This window comes from Vanellus vanellus (genome assembly GCF_965231255.1).
Source record: "Vanellus vanellus genome assembly, contig: HAP1_SCAFFOLD_98, whole genome shotgun sequence".
NCBI lineage: Eukaryota > Metazoa > Chordata > Aves > Charadriiformes > Charadriidae > Vanellus > Vanellus vanellus.
Window position 1 is genome coordinate 244775 of NW_028128635.1, and position 22125 is coordinate 266899.

The 22125-nt window shown below is 58.3% G+C and overlaps 1 protein-coding gene across 1 annotated transcript in view; it reads right to left on the reverse strand.

The window, feature by feature from the left end:
* LOC309684127 (electroneutral sodium bicarbonate exchanger 1-like) overlaps positions 1 to 20423 on the reverse strand; it is a gene marked incomplete at both ends in the record, with an annotated part of 42678 nt that extends 22255 nt beyond the window's left edge. Inside the window, one exon of the mRNA XM_082500083.1 lies at positions 20418 to 20423. Coding sequence (XP_082356209.1) covers positions 20418 to 20423 — 6 coding nt within the window. The remainder of the gene's footprint in view (positions 1 to 20417) is intronic.
* Positions 20424 to 22125: the final 1702 nt, after the last annotated feature.

Here is a 22125-nt window from a genome sequence, read left to right on the forward strand (position 1 = left end):
AAATCTATCCAGTGCTCTTTGTCTGTCCCCCCCTCTGTCTGCAGTCCCCACAGCACAATGAACAGGTGAGATCAGGCCGAAAACGAGCCCCCTTCTTCTGAAAGGGCCGTAAAGAAGCCTTGGGAGGGCAGAACTGTACGTTATATGCCGATGGTCAGCGGAATGTGTCATTATTCTTTTAATATTTCCCATATTTTGTACCGGAGAGATTCAATTTCTTTGGTAATTACACATTAGGAAAATTATGTTTCGTACCGGTGTCTTTTTAGCATGAAGCTGCATCCCAAGGACAGGATTCCGACACGCCGTTCAAAAGATGACTTTTCTGGGTTAAAACTCCCCTCCACACTAACAACCCGCAACCCGCCTTGGTCTAACGGCTTTACCTTCTTCTGGATCAGGTGGAAATTCTTCTTATGCACATAAAAAGCCTCTTTAAACAACTGCTCCTCCAGGGGCGTCCAAGTGTCTGAGCCTGGGAAGAAACAGCCACGTGCAAATGATTAGACCACTCGCAGCCTACCTGAAATCTGCACAAGTTATTCATCACACATCCACATCTCTCCTCCTGTGGAAAGTGATTAGCCAATGCCGCAGGGAGTTCGTTAGCACGAGCAGTTATGGCTGCCAGCAGAGCTGCCGTGAAGCCGGCATGCAAAAGGAGGAGCGTACAGCAGCGTGGGGCATCACTGTACAGGACAGCAGTGGGCTGGAATACAGGGACAAGGCACTCCCCATGCCAAAAGACCCCCGGAACAGATTAAAACAACTATTTTCCCTGCCCCGAAGAACATGAACCGTTGCTCGCACGTTTTTAAAAATCACTTCTTTCAATCAGAACAAAGGGAACGGCAGTACCCGCTCGCATTCCTGGAGAAGCAACAAGCTCTGCTTCCACTTTACCTGCGTAATGATAATCAGCCAGGGGATGGGATTCAGGTCGCTGAGGTGCCCCAGACTGCAACATCTCCAGACCCTCCTGCAGGAGTTCAGAGAACAAGACTTAGATTCCCCCTCAGGAGGGACCTCAACTCTTCAGCCCACTGTAGGAAGACGGTGCTCAGTCGATGCTCAGCAACAGCGCGTCGGGGTCACCTCCGCCCACGGCAGTCGATGGGAATATTTCCTCAATCCACACTGATGTGTTTTAAGAAACCAGAACCCGCGCAGATCTCCGGGGACCAAGCTGTGGCACCCCAACGGCCACTGCTTGCTGCTGGAGTCCTTCTGGGCTCGTCCCCGCTGCAGGCAGAGCTGCCTGCAGGAGTAGGAGGACTTCTATTCTCCAAATTGTCAGAATTGACAAGAGACAGAACAAGCTCTTATTGATACACAGGGTCTGTCATCCCACAAGACCTTAATGCAGACGGCGGCCAACAGGCAGCACGCAAGAACTCTGCCCCTTTAGCAAAGGGATTCGAGCCTGCGGAACAGAAAACTCAGGAGCGACTCCCAGCTCACCCCAGTAATTAAGTCTGTCCTACTCCAGCAGGAATTCGAAAATAGCTGCTTCTTACCAGGGCTTCATGCAGGCGGTGCAAGGCGTGCTCCAGGTTGCCTCTTCCCCCCGGCACCACATTGGAGCAGGCGAAATTGAGCAGATTTGTCACTAGAAATGCAACAAAAACCAACAGAAAGTCAGTTCCCATCAAGAAAGAGGAAAAGGTACGATACAAGGCCGAGGGCAAACAGAGCACACAGACTGGAGACCCAGAAAAGCCACTGCAAAAAAGGCAGGTTATCCACTATCGCTCTCTCTCCCTTCAGAGCAGCTTTGGGACCAGAAGGTCCAGAGACAGATCTCCCCTCTACCGAGGTCGCTGCAGTTGAGGTGGGACAGCTACAAACACCCCTGACCGTCTCTCCCAGAGGACGCGACTGAGAGTGCCACCAGTTATCTGTTCACTGTCCCATCAGATCTGAGCACCCTCGGGTGCTACCAGCCACGAAGGCAGTCAAGGAAAGGAGGGAGAGGGTCCCAACGGACAAACAGCTGCTGTGAAAACGTGCAGTTTTCGACCCTTAGTATCTCGGGGGGGAACTGACAAGAAAAGCGTTAAGAGAAACCTCTGTCCTTTGTTTCCAGGTTCGTTGCGGTGTCTCCCCAGGGCTTCCACACTAGCGACGCTCCCTCCTCCTCCTCTTCCAACCGGGATCTGTCCTGCAGGTCTGGGATCTCGGCCTGAAAGTCGCTGCCAATGTTGACATGACTGAAATTGTTAAGGCAGAGGAGGTGAGGAAGCAGAGCTGGGAACAGCACGATAGCACGCACCCGCTTCGAAGGAGGGGACATGTCAGGTATGGCAGTTATTTCCCAGCACAGCATCACCAACTGCCCTCTGACAACTCCCACAGCCCCTTCTCGCCACCAACAGCATTACCGTTCCACCACGTGAGCCCTTTTGCGCCCCATCGGGCAAGAAAATTGCCGCTTCCTTCCTCAAAAGCCTGAGCAAACTCGCAAAGTTCACTCTGAGACCGACAGCCAGCAGCAGAAGAGCTGCAACGGTGGGCCAAGACCACCGTCGGAATGTTGTGTAGAAGGCGGGAGGCCGGCAACCGGCATCATGAGGTCAGCCTGAGTGGCAAGCCCAGCCTGGGCTAGCACTGGCCATTTCTGGCCAGCACAGGGGTATACTCCAGCCAAAAATAACCCTCCATGACCCTCCGCAGTGCTGTGGGGCAGTGGGAGAAGTGGCCGATCCACAGGGAGAAGGTCAACGGCAACAGCGACGGCTGGCAGAGCCCCGGCACCGAACCAACCACGCACCCGCTCCTCAGCCCCCTTTCCCCAGGGTTTGCAGTTATTCTGACCGCTGGGCTGGAACTCATGGCCCAATGCGGATTTTAGAGTTGACCTTCATCGGCCTAAACACAAAGTCCCCATCCATTCTGCCCAAAAGATATATGAAAAAACCCACTCACGGTAAAAATCATCAAGACCATCCTTTAGCCTTCCTCGCCACCCTCATCATTGCACCACTCCCCATTCTCCCAGAACTTCCCTCTTTTCGGGGAAATCTCTCACTGGACACGGAAGGTGTGGAGATGGACCCTCCGGATCTCCTGGCACAGCTGCCCCTCACCTGGGTCACAGTCGGCCCCACAGGGATTGAGCCGTTTCGGGCTTTTTCCAAGCCAAAGCCAAGAGCGGAGCAAAAGCCCGGTGGGCTGTTTCCATCCCCTCTGACACAAAAGCAATCCCAAAGGAGAAAGGCACATCCTTTTTCACTTTTCCAGACTTTCTTTGGAAGGCAGGAGTCTTTTAACAATATAGTTTAATCACAGTCAACGTTAGATCTGCACTCGCATTCCCTCCGTAGAGCTCACTGCCTGTCTAGCTGGAAAATCTCTGCCGCTCAATTAGCCGCAAAAGATGGGAACTGGAGAAAAATCCCCAGCGGGACATCAATCCCCGGCGTTATCAGGATACAGCCTGAAATAAGAGATGCGGTTAAGATCCCTTCTCCTTCCAGCGACTACGTGAATTGCACCCATTGACAAATATGTACAAATATTTGTTTCAAAGTTACAGACGTCACTTTTTAATTGCGACACCAAAAAGGAATGACCTGCATTAAAAGTTCCAGGAGCGTTTTCTTCCCATACCGTGCTGGAATTTCTGAAAAATCCTGTTTCCTGCACAGAAAATCGCATCATTTGTGGATAACAAATGGCAAACTCAGCGTTTGGGGAAGGTGAGCTCCAAAGTGCTGAGGATCCATCTCTCCATTCACAGGAGGAAGATAGCAAAGGCAGTCAAAGCTTCCCAGCACAGCATCCTTACTGCCTGCCTGTTCCTATAGCCCGGGAGATCCTCGGAGCCTTCCCACAGGGAAAGGGAGGAGGGGGCTGACCACTAAGGCCGGCTGGACTGGGTAACGATTGTCACCATATTCATTTCTTGCCAAAGAACAATAAAATTCATCCATCTAACAATATAGCAGGTCCCTTCCCTGCCATGGTTCCAGCGCTGGAGGAAAGGTGCCTCTCCCGAGGCTGCATTGGGATGGCAGTGCTGCACAGAAGGACAGAGATTTTTAAATCTCTTTTTTTCCTTCCAGGGAAAAACTTGCTTTCTCATTCAGTAAAGGACAAGCTCCCCAGGCCGGGCAGGAAGGCGGCACAGCCACAGTTTACTTACAGAGAAAGGACCAGAGGGGTGTGCGGTCCCTGTGCCCAAGGAAAGCGGCCATTGCCAAAGCAGAGGGAAGGACGTGTCTCATCTTCAGCAGAGAGAACCGAGTCACAGACTCACTCTAAAAGAAAAAAGCATTAACCACAAAATTAGCTAATGGCTTCCCAAACCTAAACTCAGGGCCTGCCTCTGTGGTTATAATGCAGTAACGGTCTTAACAGGCAGGCAGCTCACCAGGAATGAGATGGAGAGTGACCCCTGTATTCCCCTGGAAACCCTTCGATGAGGCAAATCCCTGAACGCCCTCCCAGATTGTCGGTTCTTTACCTCCACGAGGAACTTGTGGCCTTTTATTGTCATATTGGGTGACCAGAACAAGCCCTGCCATTCCTTATTCCAGCCTTAACAGCCTTCAGCGTTTCACTCCGGTCACCTCCCTGTCCCACTTCCGTCCCTGCACAGTTTTTAAGACGGCAACTGAGAAATTAGGTCTTGTGGTTCCCATTGAAACACCCATTAATTCATACAACCAAAAGCTAGGCAAATGAAAAGGCGATGTTAAACCTCAGCCCCCCCCAGGGAAAAGAAATGTGCCCGACGAGGTGCTAAAAGGCGCTCTGGCAAACCACCCCCCTCTCCAAACTGCAGTTTGCTCCAGGAAACTGACAAGTTTTCTTCCTCTGCGGCCTTAGCGAGGCTATAGAATTTTCCCACCCTGCAGGGAAAGAAACAATCCTCAAAAGCAGATGTCATTCTGCCCGCAAGGAAAGCTTTAAAATAGGCATTCTGCCTTTAAAAAAAAGAAAAATAAAGGGAACATCTGAGCTGGTTTCTCCATGAAAATAACACTTTGCACTTGCGCAGCAAAGCAACGCTCATTAACCAATCTCGTAAAGCTTCACAGGCATTAAGAAACACTCCAAGTAACACACGTGCGTGCACCCTGTAAGCACACGTGCAAAGAGGAATCCCCGTTTACGCACCCCGGCTATATCAAACCGCACTATTTCCCTCACAAGCTGTGATGGAAACGGGCCACGCTCCCATTCCTCGGCTCCAGAGCTCCGGCGATGCCGGGATCATGCCGACCCTCAGCTGCTGCGGGCATCAGCTCTGCTAACACCCCGCTGACGGGTCAGCGACAGGAATCTGGGAGCAGGAAGGGGATTGTACCACCCAGGCTCCCCAAAATCCCCCGCAGTTATGAGGAATGCAAATCTCGGGCTCCCTAAGCCAACACATTTCTCACCGTGACCGCCGCACTAACACCCAGAGCAGTTTTTAAGCAGCACACACCGGGTTTAGCCTCTGCACTTGAGAAAGTCCCTGTCCTGAAGGCTGCCGGTCCCCTCGGCCCAATGCAGGAGGCAGCAGCAAACCCCTCCAGACAGGGCAAGAGGTGCTTCTAAGAGTGACATCCAGCTAATAACCAAAGAGCACTTAAACCAACCCCAAACTTTGGAGATATTTAGTCTCGGGCCAGCAGCAGCATGTTGCTCAGTAAGGCACGCTTCCACGACTCCCCTCAATTAACCGTCACCTCCAGAGTGCGACCTCTGAAGGTGAGAAGTTCCTTTAGGTTGACTCTTGACGTCCCTTTCCCTCCCACAGGCAACGAGACCCCAAGTATTTCCACTTGAGAGTGCAGTTCCCCTTCCACGGGCACCCAGCTCGCTCTGCAGTTTTGGATTATCACCGACCTCTGTGCCAGCTCCACCAAGAAGCCAGGTGAGAGGCTCCGAATCACGTTACTAAAGATCCCAAGGCTTGACCTTGTTCCATTTATTTCTAAACCTTTGGCCCTGGATTAATGAGTTCATTGTTTTCAGGGCGTTCCAGATGTAAGCGCTGAGTACTGTTATTGGTGAATCCAGAACTGTCAACAGTGATAAAAAACAGAGCGCAGGAAGACAGTAAGGCCTCCGAGTCCCAAACTCAAATAACAGATGGCTAAAAAGGAAGGAGGAGCACACAGACATATTCGAATCCTGCTGAAAATAGTCAGCCATGGCCAACAGGAGCCGAGGAGGCAGTGGCCGTGGACACCTGGCTCGGGGGAGCCGCGCAGCTCTGCACGTATTTCGAGAGCTTTTCAGAACAAGTAATAAAAGCTTGACAGCAGCAGGGAGTGCGGGAGTCGCGGCAGCAGTTGCATCGATAAGCAATCTGCGCAACAGTTCCTAAAACAGGGGCTGCCCACAATCAGAAGTTGACTCTTTGGTACAAACTCCCTCCACACCAGTCATCACACAGGGGAAAAAAAACAACCAAGCTATTGTAGGGCTCAGTATTACCCATTTCTCTGCAGCTGGACAGAAATACACACTTCTGCGGCTTTTCCCACACTGGAAAATTCAAAGCACCCAAACAGGGCGCGCTTTTAGAGCCATCAGCAATTAAGTTCTCCGTCCCCTCCAGAAAAGCCTTTTCCTAAAGGCGTTCTCCTCCCAAGGGCAGACCCACAAAAAGAAGCCCTCTCTGCTTAATCCATTTCACAGAGAATTTGAAATGCAAACAAGAATTAAACAGGACGTCTTTTCCCCGCTTCAGGGAAAGCCACTAATATAGACCTTGGCAACAGATTTAGCAAATCTATCATTGTAATGCCTTTGCATTGCCCATTTCCACCTGGAGAGCAGGCTGAAAGGACTCATAAAAAAACCTCAAACCAACCACAAAACATATTCCTGTCTAGGGGGTAATTTTATGAAACGATTTGAACACCTTAACGATTTGAACATCTTTTTACAGGTACAAGGCAACAAGAAACATTCTCGAGGTGAAAAAAAAACAAACCACCTATTCACCTCTTTACCCCAAAGATCTTTTCACCACACGGATTCCACCACCAATACACAGCTGCTAAATATCCCCGGCTGCTGCCGATCCGTAAGAAACCCTTCAAAACACAAGAGAACGCTGAGCCCAGCGCGCTGACGGTGCTGCCAGGGCTGTGAGTCGGAGCCCCTGAGGACGGAGTCGCAGCCCCTGAGGTTGAAATCAGCCCCACACTTAGGCACAACCCGGGGTTTTAAGCCTCGCTACAAACCAGCCCCCCGCTTTTCAAGAAAAACAGGGAGATTCACCTCAAAATAAACCACGTTCTCGACGCCAAAGGGTCGCTGGTCCATGGCCGCCGCCGCCCTTAGGGCCAGTTCCATGGGGCTTCGCTTGACCTGGAGCAGAACTCGCGGGCGTGAGGACAACGAGCCCCTTACACAAAATCTGAAAAAAAGGAAAAGTTCAATAAGATTTGCTGTTACTCACCCACCAAAGCCTAACCACTACAACTGGCCCTTTCACAACCATGCCTGATGGCAGAAGAAAACTGAAATATCCCAATTCCCGCTTCAAACACAAGGCGTGGAGCTGCCCAGACCCTACGTGTGGGCTGGGAAGACAGGGGGCTCTACTCAAAACCCGCAGGAAGAGAAAGGGCAGGAGTGTTTTCCCAGCCCTGGAAGAGCTGTGGGGAGAAGGTGGGAGGGAGGAAAAGGCTGCCCAGGAGTGCGGTAGGGGGAAGGAGAGGGCTCCATCCATGGGGGAAACGCCGTTCCTGGCCACACAGGCGGCTGTGGGACCACCCTGGGGATGGATTTGGGGGCTCTCCCTGAGGGAAACACTGCTCCCAGCCATGCAGAAGGCTGTGGGACCACCCTGGGGATAGGTTTGGGGATGAGGGGGGATCTATCCCTGAGGGAATCACTGCTCCCAGCCATGCAGGAGGCTGTAGGGCAATGACAGAGATGGATTTGGGGGCTCTCCCTGAAGGAAACCCCATTCCCGGACACACAGGAGGCTGTGGGGCCGCCCGGGGGACAGATTTGGGGGCTCTCCCTGAGGAGAGCCTGTGGGGAGGAGGGAGGCGGGGGCCGCCCCAGGGCCGGGGCCACTCCTGGAAGGGGAGGGGGGGATCTCCAGCCGCCCACGCGGGGCTGCCCGAAGCCTGAGGAGATGAAAAGAAGAGGAGAAAATCCAAGAGTTCCCTCACCGCCATCGCCTCTCACAGCCCCGGCCCTCCCCGCCGCGCCTCATGGCGGCTGTGTGCGGTGTCACCTGAGCGGGGGGCGGGGGCTGAGGCAGGAAAAGGCGAGAGGGGGAGGGAAGGGCCATTTTGAATGGGAGGAGAGGGGAAGGGGGGGCGAAAGATGGGGGGAGAGGGAGGGGAGGAGAGAGGATGGTGAGGGGGGTGGGAGCGAGTGTGTGAGGGGAAGAGGTGTTGCGTGAGGGGGGAGCGAGGGGGGAATGGGTTTTCGTGAGAGGGAGGTTTGCAGGGCTGTGAGGTGCCTGTGAGAGAGGAGGCCCCGGAGGGAGCTGAGTGGAAAGGGCCGTGTGTGGAAAGAAAAGCTTTAAGGACAGGCCGGGCTGGGGAAAGGTGGTGGGCCCTGAGGGAGGGCTTGGGGAGCGGGGCTAGAAGCGTGGGTTTGGGGCAAAACTCTGGGAAAGAAACTGCAGGACAGGGCCAATCTGAGTATACAGTTTTAGCGAAGCTTCAAGCAAAGGGTGACCAAACGTGCCTCTTGTGGGCTGGTTTTGTCTAAGTTATTCATGCGAGTGGACTTTTGCCACACGGGATGGGAACGTTCGCTTCCCGGGATAGCTGATGCCCCTGGATAACCACTGCCCGCGAAGCACTGCGAAACCCCGTGTTCAAAAATGAGAACAAAGGCCGGGTTTTGCCTCTCGGAAGGATCTCTAAGCACCGTCTCCACGTTATTTTCAGTACCTTTCTGGTTGTTTTCTTTCCCCCCATCCCCGTGATGTCCGTCGGGGGGGCTGGCGGAGCTCTGCAGACGGCTGTCCGGCTCATTTTGGGGAAGGCTGGGCTGGTTTCGGAGGTCCCGGCGCATTTGGGGAAGCGCTGGGCTGGTTTCGGCCTCGCACTGCCCGAGGCGGAAAGAAGCGGTGGTGCGGTGATGAGGGCAGGGGCGGTGCTGGGGGGCGTGGCCCGGGTTTGCCCCTCGGCGCATGCGCGGTTGGGCGGACGCGAAGGGGAGCACTTCCGGTGTGCGTCGGCGGTCGGGAGCTGCGATGGTCGGTACCGGGCGAGACGGTACCCGGTCGGACCGGGGCCGAGGGTGGGCGGGAGCGGGAGCGGGAGCGGGAGCGTGCGCGGGAGGGGCGGCGGCGGCGGAGGCGGAGGCGGAGGCGGAGGCGGAGGCGGCGGCGGCGGCAGCGGCAGCGGCAGCGGGAGGAGCGGAGGTGTCCAGGGCCAGTTCGGGGGATTTGTGGGGTGGCGGGACCGGGCTGGGGGGCGCGGGGGGCGGTCTGGGCCTGTTTGGGGGGGGCAGAGCTGACTGGGGGGTCCCCGGAGGGAACAGGGCCGATTCAGGCCCCCCGTCCCCCGCTGCCCCCCCTCACCCCCCGCTCGCTCCCCGCAGGTGGCGGCAGCCCCGGCCGCAGCGCAGGGTGCCCGGGGCCGGCCTGGCCGGGCGCTTGGCTCCGCTCTGGGCTCCGCTCTCAGCCCCCCCCGGCAGGTCAGCCCGGCCGTGCCCCCTTCGCCCGCCTCCAGCCCACGGCCGAGCCCCCCCAGGTACCCCCGAGATGGGGTGGGGGTGTCAGCGCTGGGCCCCCTGAAGCGGGGGTGGGTGGTGGGCACGGGCATTGCTGGGAGCCCGTGGGCAGCCCTGGGACCCCCTTAAAGCCCACGGAGAGCCCCGGGGCCCCGTTGTCTCCCCCAGAGCCGACGGGGAGCCGTAGCTGTGGAGTCAGCTTAAGGAGTCTGCCCTAAGGACTGCTGCTTTTTGGAGCTTTGGGGGGGAGGCAGGGTTGTCGGTGTGGGGAGTGGAGATGTGTGTGAGGAGTCCCGTGTCTTGAGGGAGCTTTGGGGGTGTTGGGCAGATTTGGGGGAGTGGGGGAGGGGTCCCCTCACTTGGAGCTCCCTGGTGACTGTGGGAGGCAGCGGGCGAAGGGGGAAGGCAATAGAGTGGGTTGCTGTATTTCAGTCCTTGGTTGAGAGTCAGCGACTCTGCTCCCTTGCTGCTCAGCAGACTATTGGCTCCGTGGGGCTCTTTCTCCAGGCAGGCTACGACTACAGAAACGGCCCCACTTCCTCGGAAGAGTTGTTAGCGGTGACATCTCCTGGGAACATACTGCCTGATGTTGGATAGACCTGGCACCACGCAGCAGCTCAGAGCTTCACAGCGTATGCTTCCACGCTCAGTTCCGTCCCCTGCCTGGGAACCCACTCTTTCTCGGTCCCTGCTGGCAGCTCCTGTGGAGGCTCCTGGCTGAGGACCAGCCCCAGTTTCCCCACTGCCCCACCAGCAGCCATGGGAGAGCGGGGGTGTCCTGAGTGTGTGAGCACCACTGGCTCTGTTGCTGCACTGGGCCAGGGCTCCAGGAAGTGGTAGAGGGATCTCTGGGGAGAGGAGCTGCTCCTCAACAGGCTGCTGCAGTCCTCCGAGTTGGCCAGCGAGCACAGGCTGCAGGGGCTCTTGGGGTGGCCCTCGGGGGGCCCAGGAGCCCGGGGGGTGCCTGGACCAGAAGGAGCTGTCCCCACTGATAGGACCTATAGGCGGCAGAGGAGGGCAGGGGGACCTGGGGGCTTGGGGGGGGGCAGGGGGTAGAGAGAGGCATCACTGCTTCGATGGTATATGGTTGGCAGGGAGCCCAGTGGGTGCTGCCTCCTTGGTTGCCCTGCAGAGGAGGAGAGAGAAGAGAGCCCACTATACGCTGTCTCCTCTATCGGGGCCCGTGGGCAGCACCCCCTCCTCAGCAGGCGGGCAGGGCTGCCCAGCGCAGGCAGGGCAGGGCACAGGCTGAGGGTCTGGGGCAGGATCTGGGGGTCTCCCCCACACTCCTTGCTTCTCCTGTGTCGACTTGAGTTCCGTTCCTTCATCCGCTAGCCGAGAAGCTGCTGAGGGAGGGGACGGAGTCCTCCTCCCATCCCGCGGCTGGGGCTGTGCCCCCCTCAGTGCCCGACCCAGTGGGACAGGCTGGCACTGCGGGCACCCACCAACCTGGGGGGGTGATGGTGTCGGGGGAGCTGGGTGGGCTGGAGAAAGGGAGGAAGCACTTCTTGAAACCAGCTCGGCCCTCTCCAGCCACAAAACCCTCCCCAGAGGCACCAGAGGGGACCCCCAGATCCTTGAAAAACTGCCCCAGACTCCCTCTGGCCTGCAAGAGTCCCCCCCAGGACCCCATAAGGGCCGCCCAGGACCCCTTACGGACACCCCAGTGGCGTCCCAAATCTGGGTTCTTTACCTGCTGGGCAAGCCAGTAACACACTGTGTGGGAGCAGCCAGCCAAGCCGGTTTCAGAGCACCAGAGGTGAGAGGCAGGGAGCTGCCATCCCACTCAGCTCCATCTCCGCTGTGCCTTGGCTGTGCAGAGAGAACTTGGGGGGAGCTGCAGAACAGCTCAGCCCGGGCTTATCTCCAGATGGCACAGAACAACCAAAACCAAATGGCCCTTAACAAACAAAATGCCCCGAGTCCCATCCCACCACTATTCCTGTGACGTTGAGCGCCGGACATCACAAACTGGCAACAGAGACTTCGCTATGGCACCACCAGAGGGAAATATCCCAGACAGTGTAATCCACTCGGGCATAATCCTGCACCCTCACCGAGTCAGGAAATATAAACCGCAGGGTCTGGGGAGACAAATGGGGAATCCTCCAAGGATACAGCTGGCCCCTCGGAGATCTGTCCCCCCCATCCAGGACGCTGTACAGGGTAACTTCCCCGGGATGGAGCGACCTCACCTGAGAGAGAGAGGGTAAGTGACTAAGAAACATCCGTACGGTATAGGGCATGCGATTGAGTTTGTGACTGGTGCACTCTTTTAAGGCATTAATATCTAGCGCCCTTGTGGTTTGTGTTGCTACTTGTCGGGGGCATTTGTAGCTCGCAATAGTGGATCCCGCTAATTTCTTTTAAACCGCAATAGTGTAATCGCCATCGCACACACAGAACTTGCAATAGTGACATATTGGGCCCGTGACCGAAGTCCAAAGAAATTATTAATTTGAACCTCTCAGTGAAGCCCTTTTTCCCGTTTCGTCACACTCCCCGAGCCACTGGGTAAAGCGACACCTGGCAAAAAAACCACCACCACCTCAAAATAACCACCACCACCCCAAAAAAACCCCACACGACACCCCCCACTCCCCACCCACCCCTTCTCCCCCCATCACAGCCATGGGGCAAACTCCCACCACCACCACCCCCCAGTCTCAGCTCGGCTGTGACCCCCCGAAGACACTGGAATGAGAGCAACGGAGAGCGAGCTCAGGCTCTTGTGAGTTTGGTTTTTGATGTTGTCGTTGGGTGGGTTTTGGTTGGGTTTTTCACAGAACACTTTGCAGTGTGGTGTCACAGCCCCCGGGGCCGGCGCTGGCACCGCCACCTCACCCCCGGCTCTCGTCCCTCGTCTTGCCCGAGGGCTTTCACCCCTTTCCTTGCTTGGCTTGGTTGTTTGTTTTTTCCTTTCTACCTTTCTTTTTTTTTATATTTGGGGTTTTTGTTTCCTTTTCCTTTTTTTTTCTCTTCCCCCCCCTTTTTTCCTTTTCCCTTTTTTTCTTTTTCCCCCTTTTTTCTTCCCCCCCTTTTATCTCTTTTTCTCTTTGTTCTTCTTTCCCCTCTTTTTTTTTCGCCCCCATTTTTTTCTTTTGGTTTTTTTCTTTTTCTCTCTTTAAGCATCTCTCAAGCTTTCTCCGAAGGAACGGCCCCTGGCTCTCAGCCAGCAGAAGGAGACTATGGAAGAGCTCTGGCACCCGTGGGATTGCTTTCCTTCTCCCGCCTCGCACTCAGTAGAGAGCGTGTTTTCCAAGTCTTTTTTTTTTTTTTTTATTAAGAAAATAAACAAAAATAATGCTCCAGCTATCAGTTTTGTAAGGCACAAAAAATCTCTAAAAGGAACAGAAGCGCAATGTGCTGAGGTATGAAAGCCTGAGGTAGTTTTTGTGTGTGGATGTGTGTGTGTCATCGGGGGTTGGGGGTTGTGTGTGTGTTACTTTTGAAACTAAAAAAAAAATTAATATTTTTGCTAGTGTTGGGTTTTTTTTTCCCCCAGCCCTGGGCTGACAACCTCTTGGAAATCTGTTTTTCCCCCCCGCCCCTCTTTCCCCCCTTCTCTCCTTGCAACTGGGATCTTTCCGCAAAGCGTTTACGGCCGAGCACAGCCTTTCCTTTAACCTCTAGAAAAGCCGGCTTGTGCTAAAAAACAAACATCCCCCTCCCGCCCCCACCCCCTCTGAAATGAAATAAATAAATAAATAAAATAAAGTCCTTACAAAACTTAAAAATCACCATTTGTTTCGTTATCGTTACATTAATTCTAAAAACTAATGAGCCGCTGTGCTGTGCACTGCAGCCCAACCTCCCCCCCTCAACGCTGGGCGCACCTCTGGCCATGCCTGGGATGAAAAACCGGTGGCTTTTAGGAAATAAAAAATTAAAAAAAAAAAAAAAAGAATAATAAAACCTCTCTCTCTCTCTCTCCTCACAGTGCCACGGGGAATGGGGGTGGGGGGGGTCTGTGTGGGGGTCTTTGGTTTGCACAGGGTGGCCGTGGTGGGGGCTCAGCCCCATCCTTACAGTGCTGGGGCGCACGGGGCTACCAGGCACAGGGTCCCTCCCCCAGTGAGGTGCTTTGGTGCGTTGAGGTGTTAGATGGGGTGGCAGCAGCCCCTGCCCGCCCCGGGAGGGGGGACACCACCTCTCCGGTGGCACTGGATGGGAGGGAGGGAGGGAGCAGAGCTGTGGGAGCCATGGAGAAAGGCGTGGGGGTGTCCCTCATCGTGGCAGCCCCCAGCAGCCCCACCCAGCCACCCCAAGGGACACCCAAGCCCCATCTTGGTCCTCTCCCCGTTGGGTGACGCCCTTCCACCTGCCCTGGAGGTGCGCTCCTCTCCTGTGGGGGGGACGCCCAGCGCTCGCCTGGCTAGAGAAGCACCGGGGGGGGTGCTTAGGGGGCATCTGAGCTTCCCCATTACACGGGCCTAATTACTGTGCTGTTGAAACCCCCACACCACATCCCCCACTCCCCACCCACCCCTTCTCCCCCCATCACAGCCATGGGGCAAACTCCCACCACCCCCACCCCCCAATCTCAGCTCGGCCGTGACCCCCCCGAGACACTGGAAAGAGAGCAACGGAGAGCGAGCTCAGGCTCGTGTGAGCTGCAGAGATTTCTCTTTGGGTTTTGATGTTGTCGGTGGGTGGGATTTGGTTGGGGTTTTTTCACAGAACACTTTGCAGTAGAGGACAAAAACGTGGTGTCGCAGCCCCCGGGGCCGGCGCTGGCACCGCCACCTCCCCCCACGGCCCCCCCCTCCCCCGGCTCCTGTCCCTCCTCCTGCCCCGCGGCTGTTCCCACTTTCCTTCCTTGGTTTGTTTGTTTTTTTTTCTTTTCTACCTTTCTTTTTTAATATGTGGGGTTTTCTTCTTTCTCCCTTTTGTTATTCGCTTCCCCCTCCTTTTTTCTCTTTTTTCCCTTTTTTTCTTTTTCCCTTTTTTTTGCCTTTTCCCCCTTTTTTCTGTTTCTCCTTTTCCCCGTTTTACTTTTTCTCTTTTTTTACTTTTTTCCTCTTTTTCCCCTTTGTTCTTTTTCCCTTTTTTTTTCCTTATCTCCCTTTTTTCTCTGTTTCTCCCTTTCCCCCCGTTTTCACTTTTCTCATTTTTTCACTTTTTTCCCCTTTTTTTCTCTTTTTTCCCCTTTTTTCTTTTCCCACTTCCCCCCCCGCTTTTTTTTTTTCCTCTCTTTAAACAAGCTCTCTCCCGAAGGAGCGGCCCCTGGCTCTCCGCTGGCAGAAGAGCCTACGGAAGAGCTCTGGCACTGACACGGGCGGGAACACCCACTCACACATCGCAACACAGCAGTTAGTTTGGCAACACCCCCACAGCCTGTCACAAGTGAGACCTGCACAGAGAAAGGGCTCCTGAGTGAGGGCACTGGGGCAGCCCCACCTTAGAAGCAGCAGAGGAGCAGAGCCATCCGGAGCCATCAAGAGCACAGGAAGGGCTATTCAGGGCCTCATTGTCTGCGCCGAGTGACCGTCTGCTGAGAACCGCTCTGGCGGCTCAGAGCTCAGCCCCAGCAGCAGTCTGGAGCCAACGGGGAAAAGTACACTGGGAGGAAGACTGGCAGCCTTCCTCCACAACGCCCCGGAGAGAATGACCACAGTGCTGCCTATTCCCATCGTTTTGTCCAACTCGTTTCTTTTTTTATTAGAAAATTAATAAAAAAACCCTCCAACTCGCAGGTTTCCAAGGCACACAAAATCTCTAAAAGGGAGACACAAGCGTGAGGTGCTGAGGTACCCAAACCTGCCCACGTTAGTCCAACTAAAGGGAGAGCGTCGGGAGGCGAGGGAGGAGGAAGGGGGAGGCTGTGGGATGGAGAGAGCCCTCCCCGTACCCCTCGGCTGTGCATCCTCGCAGCGCCGCGGGGAATGGGGGGCTGTGTGTTTGGGGGGGTCTTTGGTTTGCTCCCCTGACCTGCTGGGGGTGGGGGAGGAGGGTTTGGGACGGGGGGATGTCCGGCGGTGGGGTTACATTCATCGGGCGGTGCTGGGCGGCACGGCGGGAGCCTCCCTTGCTGTGCTGCGAGGCCGGGGCTCCCGGAGCGTGTTTCTGCTCCTGCTGCTTCACCTGCTGGAGCATTTCCCTCATCTTGCGCTGTGCAGTCCTGGGGAGGAGAGGGGAAAAGCAAGAGGTGGGGGTCAGGGCACCTCTTCTCCCCCCACCAACCACTCCCGAGCCCCCACTGAGCATCTCGCCGCTCCCAACTTTTCACTCTGGACAAGCTGTAATTAATTTCGTGGGAGTGGTGCTGGTGTGTGTTTGGGTTTTTTTTTGTTAATTTTTTGTTTTGTTTTGTTCTTTTTTTTTTTTAACTTGTGCTTCACTCCTCGAGAGAGCCTGAATTTTTTGGGGGGTCGCCATCCCGCCGAAGTGGACAGGAGACAAGGTTATGGAAGATGCACCCAGGTGGGATGCGCATGGATTTGCCCGCACCAAGGAGTCCATTCACACCCTGGGTGCTGCTCTGCACAGCATCCAAAACACACATTTTTAGCTCAATCAAGCCAATCTTCAATTTCAGTTCTCGCACAGCCGGGGGGAGCTACCGAAACACCTTCAGTGCCTCTTGGGGACACAGGGACCTCCCAAAAGAAGAGCAGCAGGTCGCTCGGGTGGTGCTGGGCTCAGCAAGCCCCACACCTTTCCTCGGTGGATGAAAGTGGCCAGGGAGGATCGGGTAAAGCCACAGCCAAACAGTACCTGACTGGCAAAGAAATGCCCAATGATTTTAACGATGACCTCCTCGTTCTCGTCCGGGGTTTGGTCTCATGGCACAATGACTTCCACACTGGTTAAGTTTTGCAGTTCGTTCACCTGGAGGAACCACAAGAGGCTTCTGTTGTGGAAGAGCCAAAAACCTCCACTACCGGTGTCACGACGGCACCAGGCACCCTGTGTGTCTCCCCCTTCCTTGGGACCAACGAGAACCACCACCAGGACATGGGGGCTGAGGGTCAAGACGTCGCTGAAACCACTGTGCACCCGGGATTTGTCCCCCTGGGGTGGGCAGGGGTGATGGGTGATGCCCAACTCTGCATCCCCGGGGCACCACCACCTACCGTTTTGCCACCTTTGCCTATCACACGACCAGCAGTGAAGGAAGGCACCTTGATGTGGGCTTCAAGCTTCACTTCTTTCGCGTTAAAGAAGTTTGCCTCTTTCAGCTTCCCAAATATTCACCCCTGGGCCTGGGGAGCAGACGGACGGGAAGGAAAACCATCAGGCAACGCCCGCTGTGCCTCTCCATCCCCAAAGCTGATAATGTCCCCACGTCCAGCAGCATCAAAACCACTGTACCCAGCAAAGAGCATCCCCTGGCGCTGAGGGAGGCCAAGCCAGGCTGGCAGCACAGTGGTGACCACAGGGACGCCCGCGACTTGTCCCTTACTGTCCCCCCCACCCACAGCCCCCACCCAGAGCACCTTGAACTGAGCCTCGGGCGGCCCTGTGATGATGACCATCCGCTCGCTGCCCTCGGGACCTTCTGCCGGGGCGATCTGGGGAGGGATGGGGGAGAGGGAGCATGAGCGCGGCCCCCACTTTGGCGAGACCTTCCCTCGGTGGCATTTCCCCCCCAGTGCAGGGCAACCCCCCCATGCAGGAGCATCCCCTCCCACCCGAGCCGGGCTGATAACCGGGGTGCTGCAGGCCTGGCCTTCTACTAATGACAGGCCGGAGAGGTGGGCCCATGCCAACCTCATCAAGTTCAACCAGGACAAGTGCAATGTCCTGCTCCTGGGTCGGGGCAATCCCCAGCCCAAATCCAGGCTGGGCGGAGAATGGATGGAGAGCAGCCCTGGGGAGAAGGACCTGGGGGTGCTGACTGATGAGAAGCTCAACATGAGATGGCAACACATGATCACGAGATGTGGGGACTGAGGCAAAAGAAGGGTTAAGTGGGGTAGAACTAATAGGGAGGAATAAGCAGCTGCAGCACTGTTCTGGCAGACGATGAAGCTGTGTGAAGCTCCTCCCGAGATAAGGAGGTGCTGCTCACAGGGAAGAGAGATTCCCTTTTCGGTGGGAACGTGATCTTTTGGAGTACGCGATGGTGTAAACAAGTACAGTAGGCAATTACTGCCTTGGTAGAAAGGTATGTAAAGAGCACGCTTGCTTAATACAGCGGATTCCGGTTTCGACCCTGCATATCGCAGTCCGCGCGTTCCCATCGCCACACGCCCCCTCCCCCGCGGGCCGCCCCCCGGCCCCGGCAGCGCCCCGCTCCGCCCGCCCGCCCCCGCCCTGGGCAGGAGCTCCCCGAGCCCGCGCCGCCCCGCCGGAGCGCAGCGGGACGAGCAGCTGCAGCGCCCGGTGCCGCGGGGCCGGTTCCTGCGCGCCGTCACCCGCGGCGGGAGGAGCCGCACCGCGCCCGCGGGCACCGGCGGGGCTCGGCTCCGCTCGGATGGGGTGGGCTCCGCTCGGATGGGGTCGGATGGGGTCGGATCTGTTCGGCCCATCCATCCCCCAGTGGTGGGAGGGGAGAAGGGAACCCCCCCTCTTTGCCAGCACCGCCTCCTCCCCACAGTGTCCCCCAGAGAAGGCTCTGAACTCGGGACGATGCCAACGCGGGGGGGGACTGCAGTCTCTGCCCTCCCGCACCCACTCCGAGGGGATCTTCCGCTCTCGGACCATCTCCTGCTCCCGCTGCGGGGAGTTCCTGCTCTGGATGGATCCAGCCGGTTATGGAGGTATCGAGGGCAGTTGGACTCTCGCGTCCGCTACGGGGAGGTCAGAGCTGGGAAGCGCTCCGTACCCCGGCAGCAGCGGGGGGGGTTGAGCTGAGCAGGGAGGTGTTGGCCGGGCAGGAGGAACTGCTGCGCTGTCCCTGTCTCCCTCCAGAAGGACAGCGGCAAGAGAGGAGTGTGGGAGGAGGAGGTGGCGGGGGCAGAAGAGGAGGGGGAAGGGGAGCCGAACGCGGAGGAGCTGCGGGAGAAGAGCTGGACCATGGGGCTGTCCTGCCCCCCGCTGCGGGGCACGGGGGTCTGGGGGCACCGAGGGCTGGAGCTGTGCTCCGCAGGGCTGTGCTGGCCCCCAGGTGTGGTTTTAGTGTTGAATTTCTGTAAATGACTGGCTTGTAGAAGGCAGGTGTAGATTTGGGGAGGGGGGAAGCAGGAGCTGTGGCCGTGGGGGGGTGCATGCAGCTGAGGGGGTGGAGCTGTGACCTTGCTGGGCAGGAAGGACCACGGACCCGTCCGTGTCTGACCCCTGCAGCCCCCCCGGCTGTCCCCCTGCAGCTCTAGGGGAAGGGGCTGCCAGCGTCGGACAGGCGGCTCCTGCTCCTGCCCCCCTCCGGGGGAAAAGGGTCCCCGGGGGTGCGGGCAGAGCCCCTCCTGTGCTCCCCGGGGGCTCTCGGGACAACGCCAAGGTGCCGTCAGGAGCGACCTCCTCTTGCAGTAGCAGCGGGGGGGGCAATGCCGCCCGAACCAAGGTGCCTGCCTGTGTCAGGTTCTGCAGGCAGCCTGTGGGCAGGGACGGTGCCCGGAGGGGGCGGGGGGGACCCCGCGCTCTTCCCACATGCCTGCAGCAGGGCAAGCAGCCCCAGGACCCTCCAGCCCCCCACGAGCGCCGGGGGATGTGCCTGTCCCCACCATGGCACCGCTACGGGGAAACAACATCCAGTGAGACATTGCAACATGGCAAAATGCATAGCGAGAGTCGTAGCTGAGAGGCTCCTGAATGGTGACCCTGGGGCAGCTCTACCTTGGAAGTGGCAGAGAGCAGAGCCATCTGGAGCCATAGAGCAGCGGCTTTGGCAACCAGATAAGGACAGTTGACCAAAACAATAGAGTGATTGAAAAGGAGTCAACGACTCCCAGAGGATTCTGAAGGACCACCGGGAGACTATAATGCGCATACCGGGGCGGGTAGTAGCCTATGGTAATGAGTTCCCGGAAAAGTCACGAACATGTTAATCATTTCCCGAAACCCTTGTGAATGTGTATATATGGCATGTCTATAAGCTGTATAACTAACCCTTTACGGTGTGCGAGTTTGGAGGAGCGATCCCCCTTGCAACAGTGCTGGAATAGACATAGGTGCTTTATAACTCTGCGTGAGTTGTGGAATTTGTTTCCGCACGTCAGCACTGCAGGGCTCAAGGATGGGGACGACACCCCCCCCCCCCGTCCCGTCCTGTCCCGTCCCATCCCCCCCCTCCATTCTGCCTGCAGGGAGCAGCCCCAGGCAGGGTTGCTGAGCACGGGGGTTTCTTGACAGGCCTGGGGCTGGCAGTGGTGACACATGGGGGCTGTAGGACATGTCCCACCCAGGCAGGGGTGCAATTCCTTCTGGGGGCAGCATGTCACTGAGAGCTGGGGGGGACTTGGATGGTCTTGGGCAGAGCGAGTGTTACCCCAGCCTGCCACCATGGCCCTTTGCAGCTCCGGCGGTACCCGGGCAGGGACGGGATGGGCTGGCCTGAGGCTGGAGCACCCCAGGGTGATGCCCCCCCACCACAGAGCATCCTCAGACCAATGGGCGCTGTGGGGATGGTGGGGCAGGGCTGGATAAAGGATGTGGGGCCAGGGCAGGGCCAGGGCCATCACCTGTAGCTGTAGCCAAGGGGAAGCCGAAGTCCTTTTGGGGTGAAGGTGGTGGAAGGAGTAGCGAGGGTGGCACTCGCTGTCGGACAGGTCCAGGTTGCAGTTCCAGCTGATGGTCACACTGATCACCCAGTCCTGCAGCAGGGACCAGCAGACCTTGCACAGTGCCAGCACGCTGCGCACACAGCATTCTAACGGGCACGGCACCGCCATGGTCACAGCATCTCCAGGGGCACGGCATCCCCATGGGATACAGCACCTACCTCCTTGCGGGCGTAGAATCTCCACAGACATGGCAATCCCCCAGGCACAGCACCCCAATGGGCATGGCAACCCCCATGGCATCCCTGCGGGCACAGCATGTCCACGGCTATGGCATCCCTGGGGGCATGGCAGCATCCCCCCAACCCACACTGCTCTCGCCCGGCCACGAGCACAGCCCCATCCTCGCCCTCCCCAGCAGGACGGGGCTGGGTTGCCACAGGCGTTGGGCCACAGGCCCTTGCCAGGGACGCCGTTGGCACTGCCTGCTGGCCCAAGAGTGCCCGGGAAGGGGCTTCCCAGAGGAGCTGGCCGGGCAGCAAGGAGCAGGTCCCAAAGGACGGGAAGACGCTGGGGACGGGCAGGGGGGCAGAGAGCGGGGGAAGGATGGAACAGCGTCGAGTGCCTCTCCTGGGGGGGACTTGTCTGCTCCCGCAGGTGCAGAGGGCAGGGAGGGCCCTGCGGGGACGCTGCGCTGCTCGGCCACCCGCCCCCATCCCCGGCAGAGGCGGGAGGGAGTCCCGGGGAGGCGGCACTGCCTCGCTCCGGCCGCGCCTGCCGCCTGCTCCCCCCGCCCGGCTCGGCCCGGCTCTGCCCGCACGGCTGGCTGGATCGGCTGGGCCGGCCTGCGCTCGGCTCGGCTCGGCTGGGCTCGGCTCGAGTGGGCTGCGGCCCTGCGGGCCCGGGCCGGGCCGTGCGGCGGGAGCCCCGGCGGAGCGGCGGGGCAGGTGTGGGCGCGGAGGGGGCCGGGGGTCCCGGTGGGTGCGTGCGGGGGCTGCGGGCAGGGGGCGTGTGGGCCTCGCTCCGCGGAGGCTGCGGAGGCCGCGGCGGGGCCCGAGGGCAGAAGCGCGGGGCCGGCGGGCCCGTGAGCGGGTCCCCGCGGGAGCGGGCAGCGGCGCAGCCGTCGGGCGTCCCCCGGGCGCGGCCCCGCCGCTGCCCGCTGCTGCCGGGGGTCTGGCGGGGCGGCCGTCGGCGGGCAGCGGGGGTGCGGAGAGGGGCCGGGCTGCGGCCGCTGGCTGCGCTCCCCCCGGTGCCGGCGGGGACGGGGACGGGGACGGGGACGGGCCCGGGGAGAGGCGGGCTGGCGGCGGGGCAGAGGCTGCGGGGCTCCCCCGGGGCACAGGGTCGGGCCCGGGCCGGTGGAGACGCTCTCGGGCTGCGGCCGGGACAGACGAGGCACAGCCGGCGGCTCTGGCAGAGGAGACGGAGGCTCCGCTTCGATTGCCCGCTCCGTCCTGAGGCAGCATGGCGCCTGCAGCCTGTGCAAGCAGGCCGTGCCCGGCACAGGGCAGAAGACCCCCGGGGGGCTCGTGCAGGGAGGTCCCGGAGGTGCCCCTGCCAAGCTGGCACAGGGAGGAGAGGCGGAGGGATGGAGGGCACCGCTGGACTCCCGCTCCTGCCAGGACAGGGAACCGCTGGCCACAACTGGCCCCAAGGAGCCCTGGCAAGGGGCCGTGCTCGGGGCTGCAGAGGAAGGCGAAAGACCCCCGGGGGCCCGTGCCAGTGTGCCCCGGGGGAAAAATTCCTTCCTGACCCCAAAAGTGGCGATCGGCTGTTCCCTGAGCACTCGAGCAAGACCTTTTGCGTGGCCTCCAGGGCAGCGGTGGCTCCAGGGGACACGTGCACTGCCCAACCCCTCCTCTGCTTCCACTGG